The 22,761-nt window shown below is 44.1% G+C and overlaps 1 protein-coding gene across 2 annotated transcripts; it reads left to right on the top strand.

Moving 5' to 3' along the window:
- The first annotated feature begins 18,339 nt into the window (after positions 1 to 18,339).
- Positions 18,340 to 21,476, top strand: CITED2 (Cbp/p300 interacting transactivator with Glu/Asp rich carboxy-terminal domain 2). 2 transcript variants are annotated; one of them, XM_068150758.1, is made up of 2 exons: positions 18,340 to 18,582; positions 19,215 to 21,476. In XM_068150758.1, the coding sequence occupies exon 2, from the start codon at positions 19,222 to 19,224 to the stop codon at positions 19,933 to 19,935; it is 714 nt and encodes a 237-aa protein (XP_068006859.1). In that variant the 5' UTR covers positions 18,340 to 18,582; positions 19,215 to 19,221; the 3' UTR covers positions 19,936 to 21,476. The 2 variants fall into 2 exon arrangements, with proteins under 2 accessions (XP_068006859.1, XP_068006866.1); XM_068150765.1 differs by lacking the exon at positions 18,340 to 18,582 and adding an exon at positions 18,613 to 18,669.
- The last annotated feature ends 1,285 nt before the right edge of the window (positions 21,477 to 22,761 follow it).

Below are 22,761 nucleotides of genomic sequence, written 5' to 3'. Positions count from 1 at the left end.
CAGTTTGGAAGCCAGCTCAGGTATGGACAAATATTACCGGAGCACACCATTTAGTGACAAAGGGATACATTCTGTGCTCTTATCCTTACCGAAGATAAAGGAATGAACACAGTTCTTCACACCTTGGGCCAACACAGCTATGCTTGCAAGTGTCTAGAAAAGCATACAGGGCCTTATACTGCACATCCCAGGCAGCAAGAGCAAAAGATGCTTGCTCATGTTAGTGATGCTCACTCTAGTGTTCACCAGGCTGGGCATTGTTGGCAATGGTGTGTGCGTGTGTACCTGGTAATGAAAAATTAAATCATTCTCAAATGTCTATTCACTCCCTGCCAAGAGCATTATTATCCAGATGGAAATGACAGGCAATTACTCATCTGTTCTAAGGTATTTCTTGTGCAGAGCACCATTCTGTGACCACCCTCACATTAAATTTGGGCTTGTCTACACGTGGAGTTGCTCCTGATTAATTGTTCTTGATTAATGTCATGTGTGGTCAGAGCATCCACATGTGGCATTAATCAGAAATAGCGTTATTTACTTATTATATAACACAGTATAAGATATTCCTTAATCAAAAGCTCCAGCTACAACACATCCTCAGAATATACACCTAATCACAGGTAAAGCACACTCCCAAGTAGACTTCTTAAAGCCAGCGCTCTACAACTACCTGAAGGGAGGTTGTAGATAGGCAGATGTTGGTCTCTTCTCCCAGGCAGCCAGTACCAGAACAAGAGGACACAGTCTGAGGCTGCACCAGGGGAGGTTTAGGTTGGATGTTAGGAAGAAGTTCTATACAGAAAGAGTGATTGCCCATTGGAATGGGCTGCCTGGGGAGGTGGTGGAGTCGCCATCATTGGAGGTGTTCAGGAGGAGACTTGATGGGGTGCTTGGTGCCATGGGTTAGTTGTTTAGGTGGGTTGGATTGCTTGATGGGTTGGACACAATGATCTTGAAGGTCTCTTCCAACCTGGTTTATTCTATGTATTCTATGTATGTATAGTGCTCAACTTGGTGACAAGTGTGCAAATGTTCTTTACTAGTTGCTCTCTCTTCTGACAGACATCTTTGCCTTCATGGAACTCGAAAACTTAGAGGAGTCAGCCCCCAAACTTGTTCTGGCTTTGCTGATTTTGGTCAACCAGCAGAGAAATGGAGTTTGAGCTCACTCAGCTGACCCTGCCTGATGCAGCCTAGGGTGCACTTTCCTCACTACCACACCCCAAACTCCTTTCTTCCTTGGTAGCCACTGAATCTTGCAGACTCCTTCCTTTCTTGCCCTGGTTTTAAACTCTCATTCTCCTTTGAGTTCTTTTCTATATACATATTTCAGATGCAAGGAGACATCCTTCTTTCTCAGCAAGTCTGATTATTTTTCTTTTTTCTCCTGAGCTGGTTCAATTATACATTGCATTATAGAGAGCCAAACTGTTATTACTCCAAGTGTCACAACTGAAAAGTACTTTCTTGAACAATTATTTACTGTTTTGGTTTTGTTTGATCTGCTGGGCACCTACACTCGGTTCTGTCAGTGAACAGAATTTAAAGAATAACTCTCAGCAGAAGTTATTAAACCAATGTCATCTACACACTCCAATTTTCTTATTTATACACACAAAACTAAAGCAGCACTTAACTGTACCCATTTTGAAAGAGACCCTAACTGGTGAACTTTTACTTTCCAGGTTTTATCTTAAAATGTTTTTATTTTTATATTGGTTCCAAACCCGAAAATGTATTTTTATAGCCACTAATAATAATGTAAAGAGAAAAAAACCCCACTCTTGTAAATACAAACTGGTGTGCTATTATCTACATTTTCTTCATGTTTAAAAGACGTATTTGTAAAGTTTTGAGTTTTCAGCTTTTCTTGTTTCTAAGGAGGGTTGGGTGCAGATGGGGCTTTAACTGCCTCTTTATTTCATAGGGAAAATGATACGTCTGTGTGTTAGATGTGGCTTTGGAATTTTCTTTTAACAGTATATCACTTGTTTTAGACCAGGTGTTGACTGGTCAAATTACAGGAACATGAAGTATAATTTGTACTTGTCACGCAGGCAGCCCTTTCTTAAAGGCATTAAGTACTATCTTTTTCACCTGATTCAGTGAAAAGAGATCTAAATGTGTGGTGAGCAGTTGCACCCTCCCAATGTGCCTCCACCCGCATCACCCTGTGGATGGTGCTTTGTTATCCAAGCACTGGACCCAGCTGGAAAAAAAGGCGAAGAAAGTGATGTGGGAGGAACAGAGCTCTTAGAAACCATTTCTGGTTTTGTAAATAGGAAAAAGTAATTTTAATTCAAGATGATGTAGTTTCCAAGTGATTAAGCCAGGGAGAAAGATGACTTATGCTTACAGTGGAATTGGAAGAGGCATGCAGAGAGTCTCTAATGCACACAAAGGGTCCAAATTGCTAGGCAGAGGGCCCCAAAATTATATTCCTAAAATCTCAGGCTAAGTTTATCATTAGACAGTAATTTGGTGTTACAGGCACAGATGAGTCAGTCAAAGTTGTCGGTACTGAGGTCCCTATATCTGCAGTTTAAGCTGTCTGGGGAGCTTAGTTCAAACTAGGCTTATTCCAGTGCCCTGAACTGAGTGTGTGTTCCCCCAGCTGATCCAAAGCTGTTCAAGGGACACATTTACAGGCTTAGATCATCATCAGCTGTCAAAGTGCTTTTGATGTTCAAGCAAAGCAAAGCTTCTGGTTTAGTTTCTCTGAAAGCAAACAAAATTTAGTGAGCACATACCAAAAATATTTTGCAAACTAAACCAGAGCTCGGTAAGTGGAGACAATTGGGGAATTAACTTCAATACTGCATTTCTGCTCCAGCCTGGAACATCATGCACAGCCTCAGGCACCTGAAAAAAGAATCTTGATTTCCAAAGCAGCCAAGTGCCAACTGTTTATCTTTGGAAACAAAAACATAACATTAAGCTCCATAACAAAGGCAAGTTAATTAGAAAGAAAAAAATAAAAAAGAAAGAAAAACCAAACCAAAAGAAATACTGAAGCTTCATCTATTCTAACACCTCATATGACAAATTACTGATGTCCCAAGCAGTGCTTAGAACAGGAAACTGTTGGCCAAATGCTCAGGCCAAAAACTACAAAAGTCTAAGGCCCGGAGCAGCTGTGTGGATGGCCAGCTCACGCTGAAATCACTCAAGCCTAGTGAGGTGCCTCCTGTCTGCTTCTCCACCAAATAAACTAAGGGAAATAGTTCTAAAAGTTCTGGGGTTAGATAGAATTTTGCACTTCCAACGTAAAACCAGCTGAGAGACATTTAAACTGTAGATAAACTACTAATACACCCAACTTTGTTCCAGTGGTTTGTTATTCAGTGGATGCTACATAAGGTGAAATTGATTTTGCAGCTATTGTACTTGAGCAGCTCCTATTTGGGGCAATGGGCTCTTGCGTGGGAAGAACTGCTGTGGAAGCAGTCCCCATAATGCACTTATTGACAAGATTAATCCTCAGTTTTCCTTCAAAGTGATTACAAGCTGCATCACCATTCTAGTGTTCTTCGAGGGTTTCTGTACATTTCCCCATACGGTGTTAGCAAGAAGTTTTTAAAACCTGTATGGCAAAAGCATGATTAAAAAAAAATAAAAAACCCTGAACTGGGACATATGTAGGACATTCCTCTTGGTGATCTCTCTGTATCCTGGAACAGCCTCCCAATTTAAATAGAAGCCAACCCAATTTACAAAATTGGATTGGACAAAACACTAGAGAACATGTTACAGCGTGGGGAGTCATCATGCGTACGCGGTGCAGATGGACATTTGAATGACCTAACTTGTCCATTTGCATCTCTAATTTCTATGATATAATCTCCATTCCACACTGCAATTATTAAAGAAAGAAATTAATTTCTTGGTTTCAAGGAAACTGGAAGAAGACTAGAAGGATGAAAAGAGGAAAAGGTTATGAAAGAGAACTGAATGTTCAGCATGATGTTAAAGGAAAAAATTTACATTGATGGAATAATGGCAGCAAAGTCCCTCCTTGTTTCTAATATACTCAGAGTGTTTTGCTCTCTTTCACTACTCTTTCCCATTTGTTTTTATATTTACTGCTCCATACACCAATTAACAATTCTTAGCAGGTCTTCCAAGCAGTTGAAATTTAAATTAGATTACAAAAAGAACCTCAAAAGCAGAGTGAGATTTTAAATGGATCATTGAAGCCAACAGCAAAATTCGTTTATCAGAAGGGGGGAAGGGTAATGCTTTTTAAGAGTGACTTAAAATTAATCCAAAATTAATCATAGAATCAATAAGGTTGGAAAAGACCTCACAGACCATCAAGCCCAACCTGTAACCCAATACCTCATGACTAACCAAACCATGGCTTCAAGTGCCACGTCCAACTGCTTTTTGAACACCTCTAGGGATGGTGACTCCACCACCTTCCTCAGCAGCCCATTCCAATGGCAAATCACTCTTTCTGCGAAGAACTTTCTCCTCACTTAGAGCCTAAACTTCCCCTGGTGCAGCTTGAGACTGTGTCTTTTTGTTCTGGTGCTGGTTGCCTGGGAGAAGAGACCAATCCCCACCTGGCTACAACCTCCCTTCAAGTACTTGTAGACAGCAACAAGGTTTCCTCTGAGCTTCCTCTTCTCCAGGCTAAACAACCCCAGCTCCCTCAGCCTCTCCTCATAGGGTTTGTGCTCTAGACCTCTCACTAGCCTCATTGCCCTTCTCCGGACATGTTCAAGTGTCTCAATGTCCTTCTTAAATTGAGGGGCCCAGAACTGGACACAGTACTCAAGGTGTTCCCTAACCAGTGCTGAGCACAGGGGCAGAATGACCTCCCTGCTCCTGCTGGCCATACTATTTCTGATGCAGGCCAGGATGCCATTGGCCTTCTTGGCCACCTAGGCACACTGCTGGCTCATGTTCAGCCAAATGTGAACCAGTACCTCCCTGTCCCTTTCTGCCTGGCTGCTCTCCAGCCACTCTGACCCCAGCCTGTAGCACTGCATGGAGTTGTTGTGAACAAAGTGCATCACCCGGCACTTGGACTTGTTGAATGGCATCCTGTTGGACTCTGCCCATCTGTCCAGCCTGTCAAGGTCCCTCTGCAGAGCCTTTCTACTCTCTAACAGATCGACTCCTGCTCCCAACTTGGTGTCACCTGCAAACTTACTAATGGTGGACTCAATCCCCTCATCCAGATCATCAATAAAGATATTGAATAGGATTGGGCCCAACATTGATCCCTGGGGGACACCACTAGTGACTGGCCTCCAGCTGGATGTGGCACCATTCACCACCACTCTCTGGGCATGGCCCTCCATCCAGTTCCTAACCCAGAGCAGAGTGCTGCTGTCCAAGCCACGGGCTGACAGATTGGCCAAGAGTTTGCTGTGGTGGACAGTGTCAAAGGCCTTGCTGAAGTCAGGTAGACTACTTATTCTCAGCCTGTCAGATCTGGCAGGTCTACTCTGAGGTTAATGTGAAAGTGAATGTAAAAACATTTTAAGCTTTTCATTGGCCAAACTGGAATACTATGAATTGAAAGCTTTGGGAAAGCAAGGTGGTATTACCAGTACCAGCCACAGATTATGTATAGTGCCCTAAGGTATGTTCTGCAGAGGGGATAGAATCAGGGTACAAGTTGCTGTTTCTCCTCCTGATATTTGTAATGATGAAAAAGGTACCTAGCTCCACATTACTTCAGGTGATCTGCAGACCTTACATGCAATTGCTTCACACTGTATAAACCAGCATACAGTCCAACTTTTCCCCCATGCCCCCCCATCTTTGCCTGCTGCCCCACGCTGACACAGGGGCCATGTTTTGACCAGAATCACAGCTCATCTTGCACATTTAAACCTATTCACTTTTCTGCTAGCAAAAGCCATCAAGTAGAAAAGAGGGCAACCTTGAAAAACTGCAGTGTCTGCCTTTTGGGGCATAGTGGCCTTGTCCATACCCGAGTTTTTGTGGAGTCTCTGAGGACTGACAAGGCCACTCTAACCCCATCAGTATCAGCAACGTTTGGTGGATAGCTGCAGGTGAAGCTCCCTAGTCGTGCATATTTCAAACACTGCCATTGAGACCATGGCCTGACACTACAGTGCTAAATTTGCCTGGGACTGTTTTTACCTCCATCAGCATTCCCAAAGTTTTAACAGGACCTGTGCCCCCATCCATTACCAATGCTTAACAGCCTCGAAAGGGGGGGGGGGGGGGGGGGGGGGGGAAGGCCACAAAAGAAAAAAACACCTTCCTCAATATCCCCTTAGGTAAAAAAAACTTGTCCTTAGAGAAGTGCAGTGCCACTTTCCATACACTGATCACAAGCCTCCAGCACTTTGTGCTATTATATTTTGGCACCAGGTGGTCTGAACGCCTCTTTTTATTTTTTTTTTTTTTTCCTCAAAGTAATTTTCCATTCTTTATACCTATGAAGAGAAGATTGAAAAGGTGACCCAGACAATGCCAGACCGCAAGCCAGGTATTTCCACACGCACTTTTGGGTGGCTCCCCCGGTCCACAACGGTCCGAGTCGCTAGGTCCCTGTTTACAGGGACAGAATGAAATCGCTGTGAAGCGAAGCCTGCCCCGAATCTCCAAAGCCAGAAGACAGCCCATCCAACCCCTTCCCCACCCCGAAGCAGACACCTGCTGACCCCCGACGTGCCCTACGTGTCCGCCCCCCTACCCCTCGCTGCCGCTGCAGGCGGGAGCAGCTGCGGCACTTAAACAAGGGCCGAAGAACAGGGCGGCTCAGGCGGCACCGTATGAGGCGGGACGACATGGCCCCTTTCCTCTGCCCGGCCGCAGGGCCTCCTCCGGGGGAAGGGCCCGGGGCCTCTGAGGGTCGAAAGGCGGCAGCCTCGCAGGCACCTTGCCGCAGCGAGTGCTAACGGCCGAGGCGGTGACCAGGGAAGGAAGGATGCTTCCCTTGAAGACCAAGGAGGGGCGGGAGCTCCGATGTGACGCCTGAGAAGAGGCGCCAGGGATGAGCGACGCCGGGGCCAGGAGGGCTGTAGGGTGGTAGAGAGAAAGGAGCCCCCGAGGGGTAGGACAGCACTGACTCACTCGGCTGGCAGGCTGCTGCCTGAGATGTGCTTTTCCTGCGGGCAAATGCAAAAACGTGAGAAAACTCATGATGAAGAAGGTGATAAGCTGCTGACCAGCCCGTATCAAATTCGGTCACACAAGAACGGAACCCCAAATACGGGATGTGGGTACTTGGATGCGGCCCTGATGAGAAAGTGTGATTTCTCAGCTTTATTTTATTTTATTTTAATTTTTAAGCCCCCAAGTGGCTGAGAGAATTGCTTCTGAAGAGATTGCTGCTTGTCCAAAGGCCATCAACCCACTGGATGGATTTAGTTTATGATGTAGCTCCCAGTCACAGCAGCACTTCAGGAAAACAGGACTGAAACTCACCTGCCTGGACAGGACGCCGAAATAACAGCATCATAGCAACAAAACCTTCTAGGTCAACAAACAAAAGTTTGTGAAAAGAAAGAAGGCTTTGAAGTCAGATATTTGGGTTTTGAGCAATTTTGTGAAGCAATAGCAAAATGCAGGGTAATGGGGAACCAGAGGAAGTTATTTAAACAGTCAAAAGGCTTTGAATAAAGACAGTTCACAAAGAGCTACTAAGGAAAGGCACTTGCCAGGAGGAGAAGAGGTGGTAACATCCTGCTAGTGGTGGATGCAAATCCTGTTAGAGGAGACCACGCACGGGCAGAGCAGGAATAATTGCTCAGTTCTCTTCACAGCATTTAAGTAGTGGGGTGCCTCAAGGATCAATACAAACAGTGGCATTGTTTAATGTCCTTATTGAGAACCCACTGGAAAGGCTGGATACATAACAGTGACATAAGCCTAGTGGATCATGAGGCACCTCAGTAAGCCTTGACAACATTAAGTGACTGAGCAATACTTAGTCAGAGGGAATGCAGTGTAGATGAGTGGAGAGTAATGTGCTTTGGAAAGCATGATTTAAACTACTCCTGTAAACAAATAAGTTCTCAATTAATTGTAAGCTTTCAACACAAAGATTGAGGCATCAGGGTGGACAGCTTAATGAAGATGTCTGCTCAGCGTGCTCCAGTGGTCAAATGCAGAAAATAAACTGATATAAAAAAAAATAAAAGGATAACTGAAAATATTGTAATAAGATTATATAAAATACTGATAAAAAGATTTAGTTAGCCAACCTTAAAGGGATGTGGAAGAGAAATTTGCCTACAGAATAAGCCAAATGACCTTGTAGAGGTCAAGTCCCACCCAGTGCCGAGTTACATCCCCTGTTACTGACTACAGCACATCCTACAGCACCTTAATTGAGCAGAATAATGGCTTTTAAAGAACGAATGCAAGAGTTTGAGCAATGAAGGATAGACCAGGCATGGCATGTGGCATGTGCATGTGCCTTGTTCAATAAAAAAAGGAACATGTAAAAGGACAGAGAGTATCAATGCAGTGATCTGTAGAAAACTATTCATAAACTAACAGTGTGGTAAATAGATTAATTTACCATCAAAGTGAAGGAGACTTCTACATGCAGCTGAAAAAAATAAAAAAAGGGAAAGAAAGAAAAAGAAAAAGAAAAAAAAAAAAAGAAGAAGAAACCTTTCAGCTTATGTAAATCAAGTCAATCCATTAACTGCTGTAATCAGTAGAACTGATTATACAAGCCATGGAGATACCATTTCATCAGTTGTACAGAAAATAAAAATGACAAGAGCCTTCAACTTTCAGTGTTCAAGACTCAGCAGGGTTAAGATAGAAATCCCTCAGATTTATGTCTTCATCAGTGATGATACAACTGACACGATGCTTTATATTAGAGACTTGTCTTCTCACTTGTACAGCCATGAGGGAATCCTTCCCCAGGTATAGTGTCTCTGAATGCCTGATGCATTATGAGTGTTGGCAGTGCCAGTAGGCAGATACTGAACTTGGTGTACCAGCAGCTTTTTCTGTGCTATGAATACCTATCTTCAGGCAAAATACGTGTGACTGAATTTCAGATGTCCTTTTAGCTATTTGTTCTTTCTGAAATCAAGTTCCCTTGTGCTGTGCTAACAAAAACTGAGCCAAGGATGGCTAGCCATAATACATGAGTAGCAATGAACCTTATATTACAGTTAAAAATAGCATTAATCAGAGCTATACACTGAATTTAAGCCAGTATTAGTCACAGAGCTGTTTATTTCACAAGCAACATAAATATTCTTGAGCAATCAACTAGCCTTGAGAATTCATACACGACAGACAATGAATGAAATGTTCACAAAACATTGCAAACTGGCAGGAGTTTTATCCTTAAACATGAAGACTTTTAGAAATTAAAATACAGAGTAGCATATATTTCTCAGTCTCTTGGAGGAGTAAAAGCTATATGTAAATGTTTATTAGTAGCAATAATCTTCCTACCCTGGCATGGGACTGGTATGGGTGGATCGGAAGAGCAGGCAACATCAGGAGGTAGAAGGGTAGGCCAGCCTCACACTTGGAGGAAATATTTTACCAAAGATCTTGAAGACAACTTCAGATGCACATAAAAACCCTAACACACATTCTTGTGATTGCTGAGCACCTTCCATATGAGAGCAAACTATAGGGTTGTTTTTCCCTTTTACCGTGCATGGACATTATAGTGAGAAAAGTTGTTGGACTTAGCATTTTCTGCATGAGTGGAAATTGGGTTATTGGGGTGTCAGAGTCTGGAGGGAAGAAAGAGACTGTGCAGTTATGCAAAGAAGTTGTGTCAACGAACATAACTTCACTGTGATGGATAATATGTTGCTGGACTGCTGCCATTCACCATGTGAGAGATTTGGTGGAGAGGGTGTTGCATGTAGCTGCAGGAAATGGGCTATTTGGAAAGAAAATTGCAGTGATCTTCCTGGACAAGAGCTATGAGGATTGAAAGTTTGCAGGGATGATTCATCCTGGAGCAGAAAGGAAGCAAAAGCCCCCAAAGCATCTTGCAGAGGTAATTGGTAAGAGGCACTGGGAGTGGAATATTTAGGACACAGAGAAGGCAGGGAATAGAGGGGAGTATTTTGTCCTTTTGCCTGGGTGGGAATGAGTGATGCAAGGAACCACTGCCAAGAGGTTATTGGAAGGGTTACCTTTTGTATGAGACAAAAAGTTCCAGAGTGGACCTTGACAACACTGAAGTCAGTGATGATAATGACGATTTTTCCTAACATTAAGGTGGCCAGGTTCTCACTTATGACCTGAAATAAAAACAGAAAACCAGGATAGCTTTAAAATCCTTTGGACACCAAACATCTATAGCAGCTGTAGCTACACTTATGTGTCCACCCAAAAAGATCTCTGCTAGGCATTTTCTTAGAAGAAGGGTATGTCTTTTTTAAAATTATTTGATAGAAACTGACATCTGTGTTCGACTTTCACAGGGAGAAAGGAATGTGGGTGCTTAAGTCTGATTTTAATTACACTGCTGGAATTGGGAGAGGGGGAGAACAAATAGCCTGGCTCCTGGCTTGTTGATGATACCACTACATGGGCTGTTAAAGGACTTGTTTTCCTCTCCAGTTACATATCCCCATTTAAATCCATCAGCTTCTCCTTTAAAAGGAAAAGAGTGTATGCTCAATTCTAGAGTAATGAAGTAATGTTGGTATTGTGCTCTGAAGCTGTAAAGTGCTAATTTATGTAAAAGTAGTAGTATTATTAGTGCTTGAGTATGATATCATCAGGCTGACGCATAAGAACAGCAAAGTGTGAAATATCATATACATCTGTTGTGCATTCCTAAAAACAACATAAACCAAAATTAATCAACTGAAAAAAAGATCAGTGTATCATCATTTTGCAGCATGCACAAAGACATGACTGATAAGAAAACCTTTAGGTTTCCAAATAAGGGGTTACAAAACCTGAGTTTTAACTAAGTTTAGGAAATATGAACTATTTTTGCACTATTTAAATTTACTTCCTTTGAGTTTCATTATTTTTCAGGCATCCACAGAACAGCTACTTACACAAATGGGAACAACACTTGCTGGTGCCAACCAAAATGAAAGTCTGAGGGAAAACAGGAAGCAATCCACACAGAAAGTGTGTAACTAATCTTGAGAGGGATAGCAGGAAGCCTCCTCTGCAGCAAGCATTCAGGAAGGCAGAAGTGAAGACAGGCATCTGACCTGTCTGAGCGAGGTTAACCCTTGCCACAGAAAACAAAAATCATGTATCAGTGTTCCAGAGATAGACAATGAGAAATACTGGATTGAGATGACTCAATGTGAATTATAAAGCCTCAAAATAGGATTTGCAGTAAACATGGTTATAGATTCCCACCTAAAGAAATCTAGTGAAAAAAACACTGAAAACACAGGTCAGACTGGAATGATTCCCAGATCCTTCATACTTCAAAGTGTCTGCAAATTAAGTTGCCTAAAATGCTGGAAGAGATGAATTTTATTGCTTACATATTCACCTGTACCAACACCATATTCATAAAGGCCTGGAATGAATGCTGCTGTCATTGCCACACAATGCACACACCACAATTATTTAATTTAGGGGAAAAACATAATCAACTCAAAGGAAAGCTGTAACTGAAACTGCAACTGTCTGCTGACAATGTGTCACGTGTGACCAACACCACAGCTGCTTGTAACCCATCATGAGGAGGATTAAACTAACTGTTTATTTAAATAAAATTCAAACTGGCAAGGATGCTGGAGAAGCTTTAATGACCTCAGTGGTTATACTGCAGAACTACTTTTCTACACATTACAGCACTGTTTCACCACACACTTGTTCAAACCACTGTAGAGTCCCACGGAAGTCAGAATTTCTCATATGATTTAGATTCTGCTCCATACGATCCCACTAGGTCCAATATCAGGAACAGTGTGCATCAGGAACAGTGTGGCCAGCAGGAGCAGGGAGGTCATTCTGCCCCTGTATACTGCACTGGTTAGGCCACACCTCGAGTACTGTGTCCAGTTCTGGGCTCCTCAGTTTAGGAAGGATGTTGACTTGCTGGAACGAGTCCAGAGAAGAGCAACAAAGTTGGTGAGGGGTTTGGAACATAAGCCCTATGAGGAAAGACTGAGGGAGTTGGGGTTGCTCAGCCTGGAGAAGAGGAGACTCAAGGGTGACCTTATCACTCTCTACAACTACCTGAAGGGAGGTTGTAGACAGGCGGATGATGGTCTCTTCTCCCAGGCAGCCAGTACCAGAACAAGAGGACACAGTCTCAGGCTGCACCAGGGGAGGTTCAGGTTGGATGTTAGGAAGAAGTTCTATACAGAAAGAGTGACTGCCCATTGGAATGGGCTGCCCAGGGAGGTGGTGGAGAATCGCCGTCATTGGAGGTGTTCAGGAGGAGACTTGATGGGGTGCTTGGTGCCATGGGTTAGCTGTTTGGGTGGGTTGGATTGGTTGATGGGTTGGACGCGATGACCTTGAAGGTCTCTTCCAACCTGGTTCGGTTTATTCTAAAATAAAGGTTTTATTCTAAAATAGGTATGTCCAAAATCTGTGCTAACCCAAATCTAAATTGTTGTTCAGTACAGCAACAAAACATCTCTACTTAACAGTAACTATTATGCTAATTCTACTAACATTTTCTTCATGTTAGAATGGGGAAATGTGGACTTTAATCAATGAGATAATGTAATTACATTTTAGATTGGGCCTTATTACATGCCAGGACAGACACACAGATCAGTATCTCAAGTGGACTGTTGTGCTATAAAGGTGCAACCACCTGGAAATCCAGTCCCAAGTACAGACCATTGCTGCATTTAAGATGTGTCAATTAGATCAGTCCTCGGTGTGAGAAGGCGAGATCTTGTCAACCTTACTGATGCAGAGAAGAATCTGATTTACTATGCAGCCTCACTGGTTTAAAATAGAATATTTGTATGCAGACAGGAGAAAATAGGGTACTGTGTGAAATGATTTGCCTAAAAAATGTGACTGTTAGTTGTGTGTGTAAATGTATGCTGGTGTGGGGCCTATATTTGTAATCATAAATCTTTCCCTTTTTTGGAATGTTCCAGTTCATTCTAATAATAAGCTTCAATTATTCGTTGGACTTCAAATAAATTACTTGTCAACTACCAGTGCAATTAATTACAGAATGTATGCAATGAACACTAGGTGTAATCATCCAAGTTTAATACATACTTAGAAGTTTGTACTTTGCTTTCTAATAATTTTAAATGGAATAAAACATTTCATTCTACCTGAAAAAAAATTATAAAAAATACTTTGTTGACCCAAAAGATTGGTATTAATACTTGGCTTGGTCTCCAAAGGGAACAACATTTTGTTCATGCAGCCTAGCTGTTAACTAGTTTCCATGGATGTTCTTTGTTTGAACCTGGTACCATCTGACTTATTACTGAAGCCATTACCACTTTCTCAAAGGCACCAGAACGTTTTTCTTTTACTTCTGATTCCCACTGACACCCACAACTAAAAGAGTAGCAAAACATTCCATGCTGGGGTCATGTGTGACAGATGCAAATGCAGTAATACTCAATTAATTATTTTCTTACATGTGTGTTTATTTTGGATATTTAAAAAAAATATCCTCGTAAGCACCCTCAAGAAATAATGTTCTTAATAACTTTTCCCCATATTTACAGAGTTAACTTTTTCCACAGAAAATATTTTGCAGTGAAATTACACTTAAGGAAGAACCTGGATTGTATCACATGTGCCTGATGGACTGTGCTGAGAGGGCGTTAACAGTAAAACAATGGAGTTTGTCACCCATTCCAAGCCATTCTCACCCAAAGATGATGCAGATGAAGGGTGCAAAGCTACATTCATTACTACCACAATAAAATATACCAGCATGTTACTATCTTGTGCCATCTAAACAAACAGGAAAAGACGGGTGGGGAGAGTAGCACAATTTGCATAGTCTGTGTTCCTTATTTTAGAACAGCACTTTGATGTGTATGTACATCTTTGGTTCCTGGCACACCAGCAAGGAATGCAAGCACATGAAACCCTGTAACTTACTCCCAAATGCTTCAGGAAGTGCTTTTCATAAAAGATTTGTTGGTAACAAATACACTGATAACGCCATTCTCAGCAGAGTAACCACTTTCAATCAGCACAGAGATGGATTACCTTTTGAAACCTGGCAAAGTGAAAACGAGGCCCATGCTGGAGACAGCACATGCTATGTCTATGTCGACATTTCCACCAACTCTCACACACCAGCCAGCTGTGAGGAACCTTGTACAGATTTGCTTTAACATCACTGCAGTAACTCCTTGTAAGCACAAATGAAAGAAATCCCCAGTGGGTCATCTCTTCCACGCTTGAGCTGCCTATCTGTATATCAGATGCACTACTGACTGAACAGTGCGGCCTTCCCCAGCAAAGCAGTCAGTTGAAACAGAAGAGTAGATGCTCAGGTCTGGGAAATGCTTGGCAGGTGTCTGGACTGGCAGAGGCGATCTCTGATGGATTTAGGAAGCTTATTATGCTTGGTATCAAATTAAGTGAACCGTGTCAATTCTATGTTTTCTGACATGGGTGCTGTTCTTTGGTGCTGTTCAAACAGCCAAATATGCCAAGGTGAGAATCTCATGCCCATCAAGTGAATCTTGGATCCACTCTTCCTTCCCAATCATGTAAGAGTAACAGGGCTCTCAGTAAAGCATGTCAGAAAATAAAACTCCCTTCTAGTCAAAGCCCTTGTGTTTTCAACTTAAAAGCTGGGGGAAAAAAAAAAAAAAACAACAACAAAACAAACAAAAAACCACACAAAACAAACAATCAAATACAAAGAAACAACAAACCCCAAACCACTGTTCTTCTCACAAAGGGGACTCCATGGGTAAATCAAAAAATTTGAGACACCAGAACAAATTTCTTTGCTTTCTTGGTGCTCATCTGGAACAAACTTGCCTAGACTGGTTGCTGATGTCCCCTTCCTGGAAGTGTTCAAGGCTACATTAGATGGGACTTTAAGCAACCTGCTTTAATGGAAGATGTCCCTACCCATTGAAAGGGTTTTGCATCAAGATAATCTTTAAGGTTTCTTCCAACTCAGACCATTCTATGATTGATTCTATGAAACTTGTCTTTTTTGTTGTTTTCCCTTAGGGTGTGCAGTGAAACCAGCAGCAGCCATCCAACTTGGCGCTGGTAAAGCAAAGTCCTGGAGACCTCCTGGGCCACAGTTCCATCTCCCCTCCCAAGTACCCTAGGGAAGGGTGGGATTGAAGGAAGCTGAGGAGGTCAAAAGCAGCCAGAAAATCATGACTTGTCTTCTAAATAGCACAATTTAATCAGTTCTACAGAAAAGGTATTTCTTCCAGGATATAATTCTAATACAAAATTTCCTATCAGATAACCCTATCAGATGTCCTGAACTAGGTTTTCCTGACTGCTTTGTGTCAGCGTGGGAGGGAACACATAGAAACACCTCCACCATGATCTGGAAGAGATAAGTCACAGAGACTTAGGATTCTATTTTCAGAGTTGCAAAAAAGGACTTAGAGATCCAAGTTCCCCTGAAACTCATTGCCCTGTGTATCTTGTTCCAGCAATATATCCCTGGAACTACAAGTATTTAAGCCTCCAAGCTTGAACATGCCCAGTAGGTATCTGGAAAAACACCATCTGGGATTCTCCTTTTTGATTTTCTTTCCTTTCACCATACTCAGCAGATGTTCCAGTTTGAAAGGTGTGAGCAGAGCCACATCCACAACCTAGCCTCAGTGCCTTCCTGACCTTCCATTCCTTCAAAATGTTAACACCCAACTGAGGATCCATCTTTCCTTTTCCATTGCCATGTTTGATTTTCTTAGTGACTCTTCCTAGATGGGCACAGGAGTTGCATTCTGTTTTCAACTCTGCTTGGATTCTTCACTGAGGAGCAACTCTGTGAACCAAACTACTTTCATTCCTGCCCCTGGCCACTTCTAGCATTCTCCTGATATGCAGTGTCCTGCTTTCTTGCTATTTGACTGAAGAACTAAGTCAGGTATGCAGAGGACTTTGAAGAAGATGACTGAAATGATTTCTTTAAATAACTGTGCCTTAGGTCGGGAGAAGCAAACAACTGAGGGACAGGGCTTCCTGATAGCTCCATGGTGATGGGCTCATGCTTTGTCCTGCATTCCCCTAGATGCCTGTCACCAGTCTACCAGCCATTTCCTGGAAAGCAACTAACTCTGTTCCCACTTTGCCATGGCCATAAACAATGACAAACTTGGCTCCTGTGGCACTGCTCTGCTGAGCCTTATATGGATCCCATTGCAACCCCCTGTTCAGAAAGCTCTGTCCTGCCTAATTCTTTGTGTGAGCTGTAAATACCTGAAGATAGGTTTTGTATGAGCAAGGTGCTATGGAGGCTGTGACTTCCCTACTAATGCTTTAGGCAATCTCATGGCAATTCTCCATAACTCACTTTGGCAAGCTGGCAGCTTCCAACATCTCAAAGCTGAAAATAGGAAAGGGCATTTACAGGGCGGTGATACGATGTGTGCTTGGCTTTAAAAAGGATCGCAAACTTAAGGCAGTAGAGAGCAAAAAGGCATACCAGTATCACCATGGATATGTGACATTAAACAAACCACTTGTCATGATACACAGCTGATTACTTGCCAAATGGAACAGGATCTTCTTATTATCCATTGTTTTACCCTGAAAAACCTGCACAACCACAAGAAGGAAAAATTTCCACAAAGGTACTATCACTTTTCTGACCATTCCTGGCCATGCTAGAGGTCCTGGTTCAATGGCAACTCCCAGACATCCACCTACTTAGATGCATTTGAGGACCTAAAAGTGAAATCATGGTGGGCACCCTATTTAACTGATGCAGGAAAGGGAGCTGTAAGATGAGGTCACCTCCTCAAGGTAAAACTGACACTTGTAAGGCTTCCTGTCTTCCCAGGGCTTTGATTCCATTCCTGCTGGCCCTCACTTGCACATCAGCCAGGTCTGCCTCCACTGAGGTAAATGAGGTAGAGCTAACCCTCCTTTTGGTTTCACCTTCATAGTTCACTGTGGCCAGGTAGGGGCTCCCAAAAGGGGGCAAGAGGGCTGCCACACAAACAGCATCTTGAAGCATGCCATTTGCCCTTACCCATGTCTCACCAGGGAAGACCTCCTGAACCACTGTGTTCTTGTGGATTGTGTGAAGGAGCAGAAAAAACATCTCAGCCTACATGATGGTCGCTTTGACACAACACTATTTCTCATGTCTGGGGACAACGATCTCCCAATTCCTGCTCCCTCAGCAAGCCTGTGGGCAGAAAAAAGCACAGAAGGGGAGCAGAAAATCATGCAAAGGCACTGCTGAAAATAAGCCACTATCCAGTGTGTCCCTGAAGCAGGCCTCTCCCGGCCCCGCCACACTTCCCTGCTACTTCAGCACTGCTGCCCTTCAGTGAGAGCTGGTGGATCTGGAGCAGGATCCAGGAGCGGCTGTCTCGAGGGGGTTGCACACATGTGGCCCCGTCAGGGCAAGTTCTTCAAGGCAGGGCACCACCAGATACAGGGCAGCAACAGGGGATGTACTCAGCCAGGGCAAACATCTGTGTAAAGCATGTGCCCACTCATGCTGTGCATGTTGTGTTTTTATTTGCCATTCTAAGAAAAACAATCATACATAACATTTAAAAACCTAGAAATCCGGACAAGGGCAAGAGTGGGTGGGCACTCGCCTTGTGCACCCTGGGTGGCTGTGGGGCAAACATGAGGGGATGGAAGAAAGGGGATGGGAGTGTATCAGCACCCACATCACATAAACACACCTCCCACGTGCAGAGCCCGTGTCTGTGGAAAAAGGTGGACCTTGGATCTCGCCGCTGGGAGAGGGCTTGGTTCCGGGGACGCCCACGCGTGTCAGTGGGACTCAAGTCGGCAAGGCCAGGCACCTGCAGCCCGGCTGCCCGGGAACTGTGGACCTGGCCCTGCCTGGGCAGCGCTGCCGGAGCGCCCGGCCCCACGGGTGCCCAGGGCCGCCGCTCTGCAGCGACACAGGCGGCCGGGGCCGTGGGTGGCAGCGTAGCCGCCCCGGAGGCGGGGGAGCGGCGGTGGCGGGGTACGCGGAGCGCTGCTGGCTGTAGCCCCGCCGAGCCCTGCTTTGTTCCCGGGGGAGCTGCGCTGGGAGCCACGGACACGCGCGTGGAGCAGCCCGGGGCCGCGGGTGCCCAAATGCCCTCCAGGGCCGCCGCGCTCCTTCCCGCGTGTGTCCGGGCACGCGTGTGCCCTACGCGTGTGCGCGCCTGTCTGCGTGTGCGCGCTGGGTGTCGGGTTTGGGTTTTTTTCCCTCCCCCCCCCCCACCCCCTCCCGCTTGCTCCAGGTTTTACTTCTGGTTGCCTGTAAGGGTTTTGCTCCTCCCTTCTGAAATCCTATATTAGCTGTGGCCAAAGCCGGGTAAGAAACACAGCTCATTGTTGGCAAGTGCCGATGAGCCTCGCTGAGGAGTGAAAAACAGCTCCGGGGCTGCTGCGGCGATCACAGCACCGTCACGTAAGCGCCGAGGAGAGGGCCGGGAAAGCCCTCTCTATGCTGGGTGACTTTTACTGACTGATTTCGCCGCCACCTTTGAAGCAAAAGAAGAAAGAAGCCGGGAGGTGAGTGCGGCGGTTCTCGTAGCTGGTGCCGGGTGTCCCTTTTGTGTGCAACAGGAAAAATGGGACTGTTTAAACACGCGAGGAAAGGTATTTCTCAGCTGCCTGGCTTTACCTCCTTATCTGAGCATTACAGTTTTTTTTACCAAAATAATTGGGGCTTAATTCTAAAAGTTGCTGACAGCGGTTAGGTGGGACTTCCCAATTCTTCGCTTGTTCCCCACAAGTTAGCGAGAGCGCCGTGGAAATCCGCTGCTTTCCCTGGCGAAGCCGGGGGGCTCGGGCGCCTTTTGAACGTGCGAGGAGGAGGCGGCTGCTGCCGTATGCTACACTTTCTGCTGATAGGTATGCACAAGTTGGAGTGGGAAGGCGTGTTGCTCGCTGGATTAGCGGAGGGGACTGGGATTTTCGTACCGCAGGCTCCCCTTTTATTTTTCCCTTTGTACTCCACGGTAGAGCCGCGGTAGGAGATTTTTTTTTTCCCCTCATCTTTTTTTCTTCTCCCGAGAAGGAGAGAACAGCGGGACCAGCGGAGGCGGTTCTCACAGGGCCAGGCAGATGCAGCCAGTCCGGGAGAGGGCGGCTGGATGTCCGAGGGTGTATTTTCCTAATGTATTCACACGCTAACTTTCCAGGTGGGCAATGGCAGACCACATGATGGCCATGAACCACGGGCGCTTTCCCGACGGATCTGGCGGGCTTCACCACCACCCTGCGCATCGGATGGGCATGGGGCAGTTTCCCACCCCCCATCACCACCACCAGCAGCAGCCACCGCAGCAGCACGCCTTCAGCGCCCTGATGGGAGACCATATACATTACGGAGCTGGGAATATGAACGCGAGCAGCGGGGTGAGGCACGCCATGGGGCCGGGGAGCGTCAGCGGAGGGCACCCGGCCGGCACCATGCCGCCCCCCGCCCGCTTCAGCGGCTCCCAGTTCATGGCCCCCCCCGTCGCCAGCCCGGGAGGGCAGCTGAGCGCCAGCATGCAGCTCCAGAAGCTGAACAACCAGTACTTCAACCACCACCCCTACCCCCACAGCCACTACATGCCGGACTTGCACCCCGGCAGCCACCAGCTGAACGGCAGCAGCCAGCAGCATTTCAGGGACTGCAACCCCAAGCACGGCGGCGGCAGCGGCTTGCCGCCTGCCGTCCCCCACGTCCCCGCGGCAATGCTGCCGCCCAATGTCATAGACACTGACTTCATCGACGAGGAGGTCCTCATGTCCTTAGTCATCGAAATGGGGCTGGATCGCATCAAGGAGCTTCCCGAGCTGTGGTTGGGACAGAACGAGTTTGACTTCATGACAGACTTCGTTTGCAAACAGCAGCCCAGCAGGGTGAGCTGCTGATTCATTTAAAACAAACAAAGGACTTTCTATCAGTGCGAATGAAAACATTCCCCTAGACACGGTGTCTCACTTTTCAGGGCTTGAAAAGGTGAGAATCTGGAAAGCAAGAGTCAACTATGCGCTTGTATAAATTCTTTTTTATTTCTTTTTTTTTTTCCTTTTTTTTTTTTTCCCCCTCAAATCGCTGCCACTTTTTTTGTAGATTTGACATTCACGCCCCCTCCCGTAGTAATCATTCCTAGCAAACTCTGCCTTTTTATGTTGGTCGTCTCCCTCCACTCCTTGCTCTCTTGATTTCTTTGCAGTAACGTGCCCATAATTCCCACAGTGCTCAACTGTTAGATATTAATCTTGGCAAATTGCTTAATCGTGTGGATTTTGTAAACGAAGATTTCCAGTGACTTGAACTGCATTCAAATTCTGAGTGAACAGGGAAAAAATATTGCATTAGTTGGTTGCATGAACTTTGAAGGGCAGATAATACTGCACAAATGCTGCCATCTTGCTTAATTTTTAACTATGCATTGCAGTGCAGACTAATAATTGGGGGATTTTGGTTTTATTTTGGTTTTATGGTTGTTGGTTTTTGCTTTTTGTTATGGGTTTGTGGTTTGTTTGGGGTTTTTTTTTGCTGGGTTTTGTTTTTTGGGGGATTTTGGTTTGGTGGGGGGTTGGGGATTTTTTTGATTGTTTGTTTGGGTTTTTTGAATAGGCTAAACTGGAAGCTTAACAGACGTGGGCCAAACCTTTCCAGATCAGGAAAAGTAAAACTGTTTCTTATAAAGTCTGCTACCCATTCCCCCTTCTCCATATGTATGTATAGACAATAATATGGTGTGGATGGAATGTTGACTAGTGGCAAACATTTCACAGATTTTTTTTTAAGTTGGTGGGGTATTTTTTTTTTCCTGTTTGGGTTTTCTTTTTGTTTGTTTGTTTGTTTGTTTGTTTTTTAAGAGATTTTTGTTTCTTCAGCATTTTGACACTGTGCTAATATAGTTTATTCAGTACATGAAAAGATACTACTGTGTTGAAAGCTTTTCAGGAAATTTTGACAGTATTTTTGTACAAAACATTTTTTTGAGAAAATATTGTTAATTTATTCTATTTTAATTTGCCAATGTCAATAAAAAGTTAAGAAATGCTTTAGTTTTTCTAGAAGTCATTTACCAGTATTTTTCTTCAAAAGTCTTCCCCACTGTCCCTGGTAAGTAGAACATCTATCTGTACAACCGTGTTGGTGTGCAAAAAGACATTCCAAAATAGAAAGTACACTACACCCATCTATTATGTCATGGTGAACTCAGTAGGTGAGCAGGATTTGAACATACTTGCAGCATAAAGCCTCATACGTAACATTGTAATATGCCTGTCAGTGTGGTTTTATGAAAAATAAAGTTGCTCTGAGGCGCAACTTTTTTTTGTGACTTGCCAACATACTTGCTTTAAATGTAGTTGTCCAGAGTTATGATGCATAAAGTATTTATTATATTTATCTATTAAACTTGTAATTTTATAAATCTGCTTTCATTTACACAGTAGACTTTGTTCTTTTGTATATTTGTTACCTCACCTGTGTGAAAAGACCCAAGTGCTTAATGTGGAAGTATCTGTAACTTGGGAAAGGAGGGTGGTGGGTGTTGCCCTGTCCCTCTCACCTCAGAGGGTTATCACAGGAGATTGCTGCATCAATCCAGAGCTGCATCACACCAGAACTGACTGCATGTAATTTCCAGTGACTTAGAAGAAGGGGCAGTTATCTGTAAAATACTCCACTGTGGGACATCTCTGACTCTTCTCTCCCAGGAGCTGTTACTAAAGCCACCGATACAAATCCATACCGGTCTACTTTAAATATTTGGGGAAAAAATGCCAATTATTATATGACAATTGACATCTTGCTCCTTTTAGTGCCAACTGTTGCAGCCTTCTGCCTCCACTCAGCCTTTAGGAAAGCTCTTGCATGAGTTATTACTTCCATAAGGACTGTGGGATCAGAACCCTAATAATACATGTAATCCCATTTAGCCATGCTGCCTAAGTTTGATAGAGGAACAGTATCACTGCTTTTCTTTTTGTCTACTTTTTTTCAGCCACATCTTCTGAATTTATTAGGAAGAAAAACAGCATGGTGGATGTAGTTAAATTTTAAACCTGGGCACGTAAACAAGGGAGAATATCACTGTACAATGGGAGTGTAAATTGCAGTGTTTTGGATCAAGCTGGGAAATTAAACTGATTACTATTGCTAAAATCGTCCCAGCTGGTGAGAAAAGTGATACTTGGCCTTCCTTGCCTTACAGACATGAAGCAGCTAATATGTTTTATGAATGTACAAGATAAAAAAAAAAGAGCTGTATTGGCAAAAGCAGAAGTATACACTTCTGGGAAAACCTGACACCAAAATGCTCTCTGCAAGTGTTGAACAGCCCCTTCTTAGACAATTCTCAGCACCCAAGAATTTTAATAAGCCAATCTTCTGGTTTCAGCCAGTGATCTCTAATGTTCTGTGACAGTAAATTTAACATCAAATGGCAGTGAATCATAACTTACCAACTCACCAATAACATAAAAGAGTGTTTAGAGGAATACAGCTGTAGTTTTGAAAGCCATTGCCCAACTTGCCACTATATAAACCGTTTTTTCCATTTTAAGGCTGTTGGCACACACTGTGTTGTCCTCCTCTGCTGCAGTTCTGCTGGGAGGGTGATTTTTCCGAATCTAATCAAGTTCTTATGAAACAGAGTACCAAATTATGTGCATACCAAATTGCATGGATGTTTAAAGCCTCCACAATCTCCTAAAACGAAAGGGAATACTCTCGCT

The sequence above is a fragment of the Melanerpes formicivorus genome, unplaced genomic scaffold, assembly GCF_026170545.1.
Source record: "Melanerpes formicivorus ecotype bairdi unplaced genomic scaffold, bMelFor1.0.p_v2 SCAF_2, whole genome shotgun sequence".
Taxonomy (NCBI): domain Eukaryota; kingdom Metazoa; phylum Chordata; class Aves; order Piciformes; family Picidae; genus Melanerpes; species Melanerpes formicivorus.
This window is presented reverse-complemented; position numbering and strand designations above follow the sequence as displayed.

Bases quoted from the DNA above. Each gene is read 5' to 3' on its own strand.
- CITED2 (XM_068150758.1), top strand. From the start codon at position 19,222: ATGGCAGACCACATGATGGCCATGAACCACGGGCGCTTTCCCGACGGA.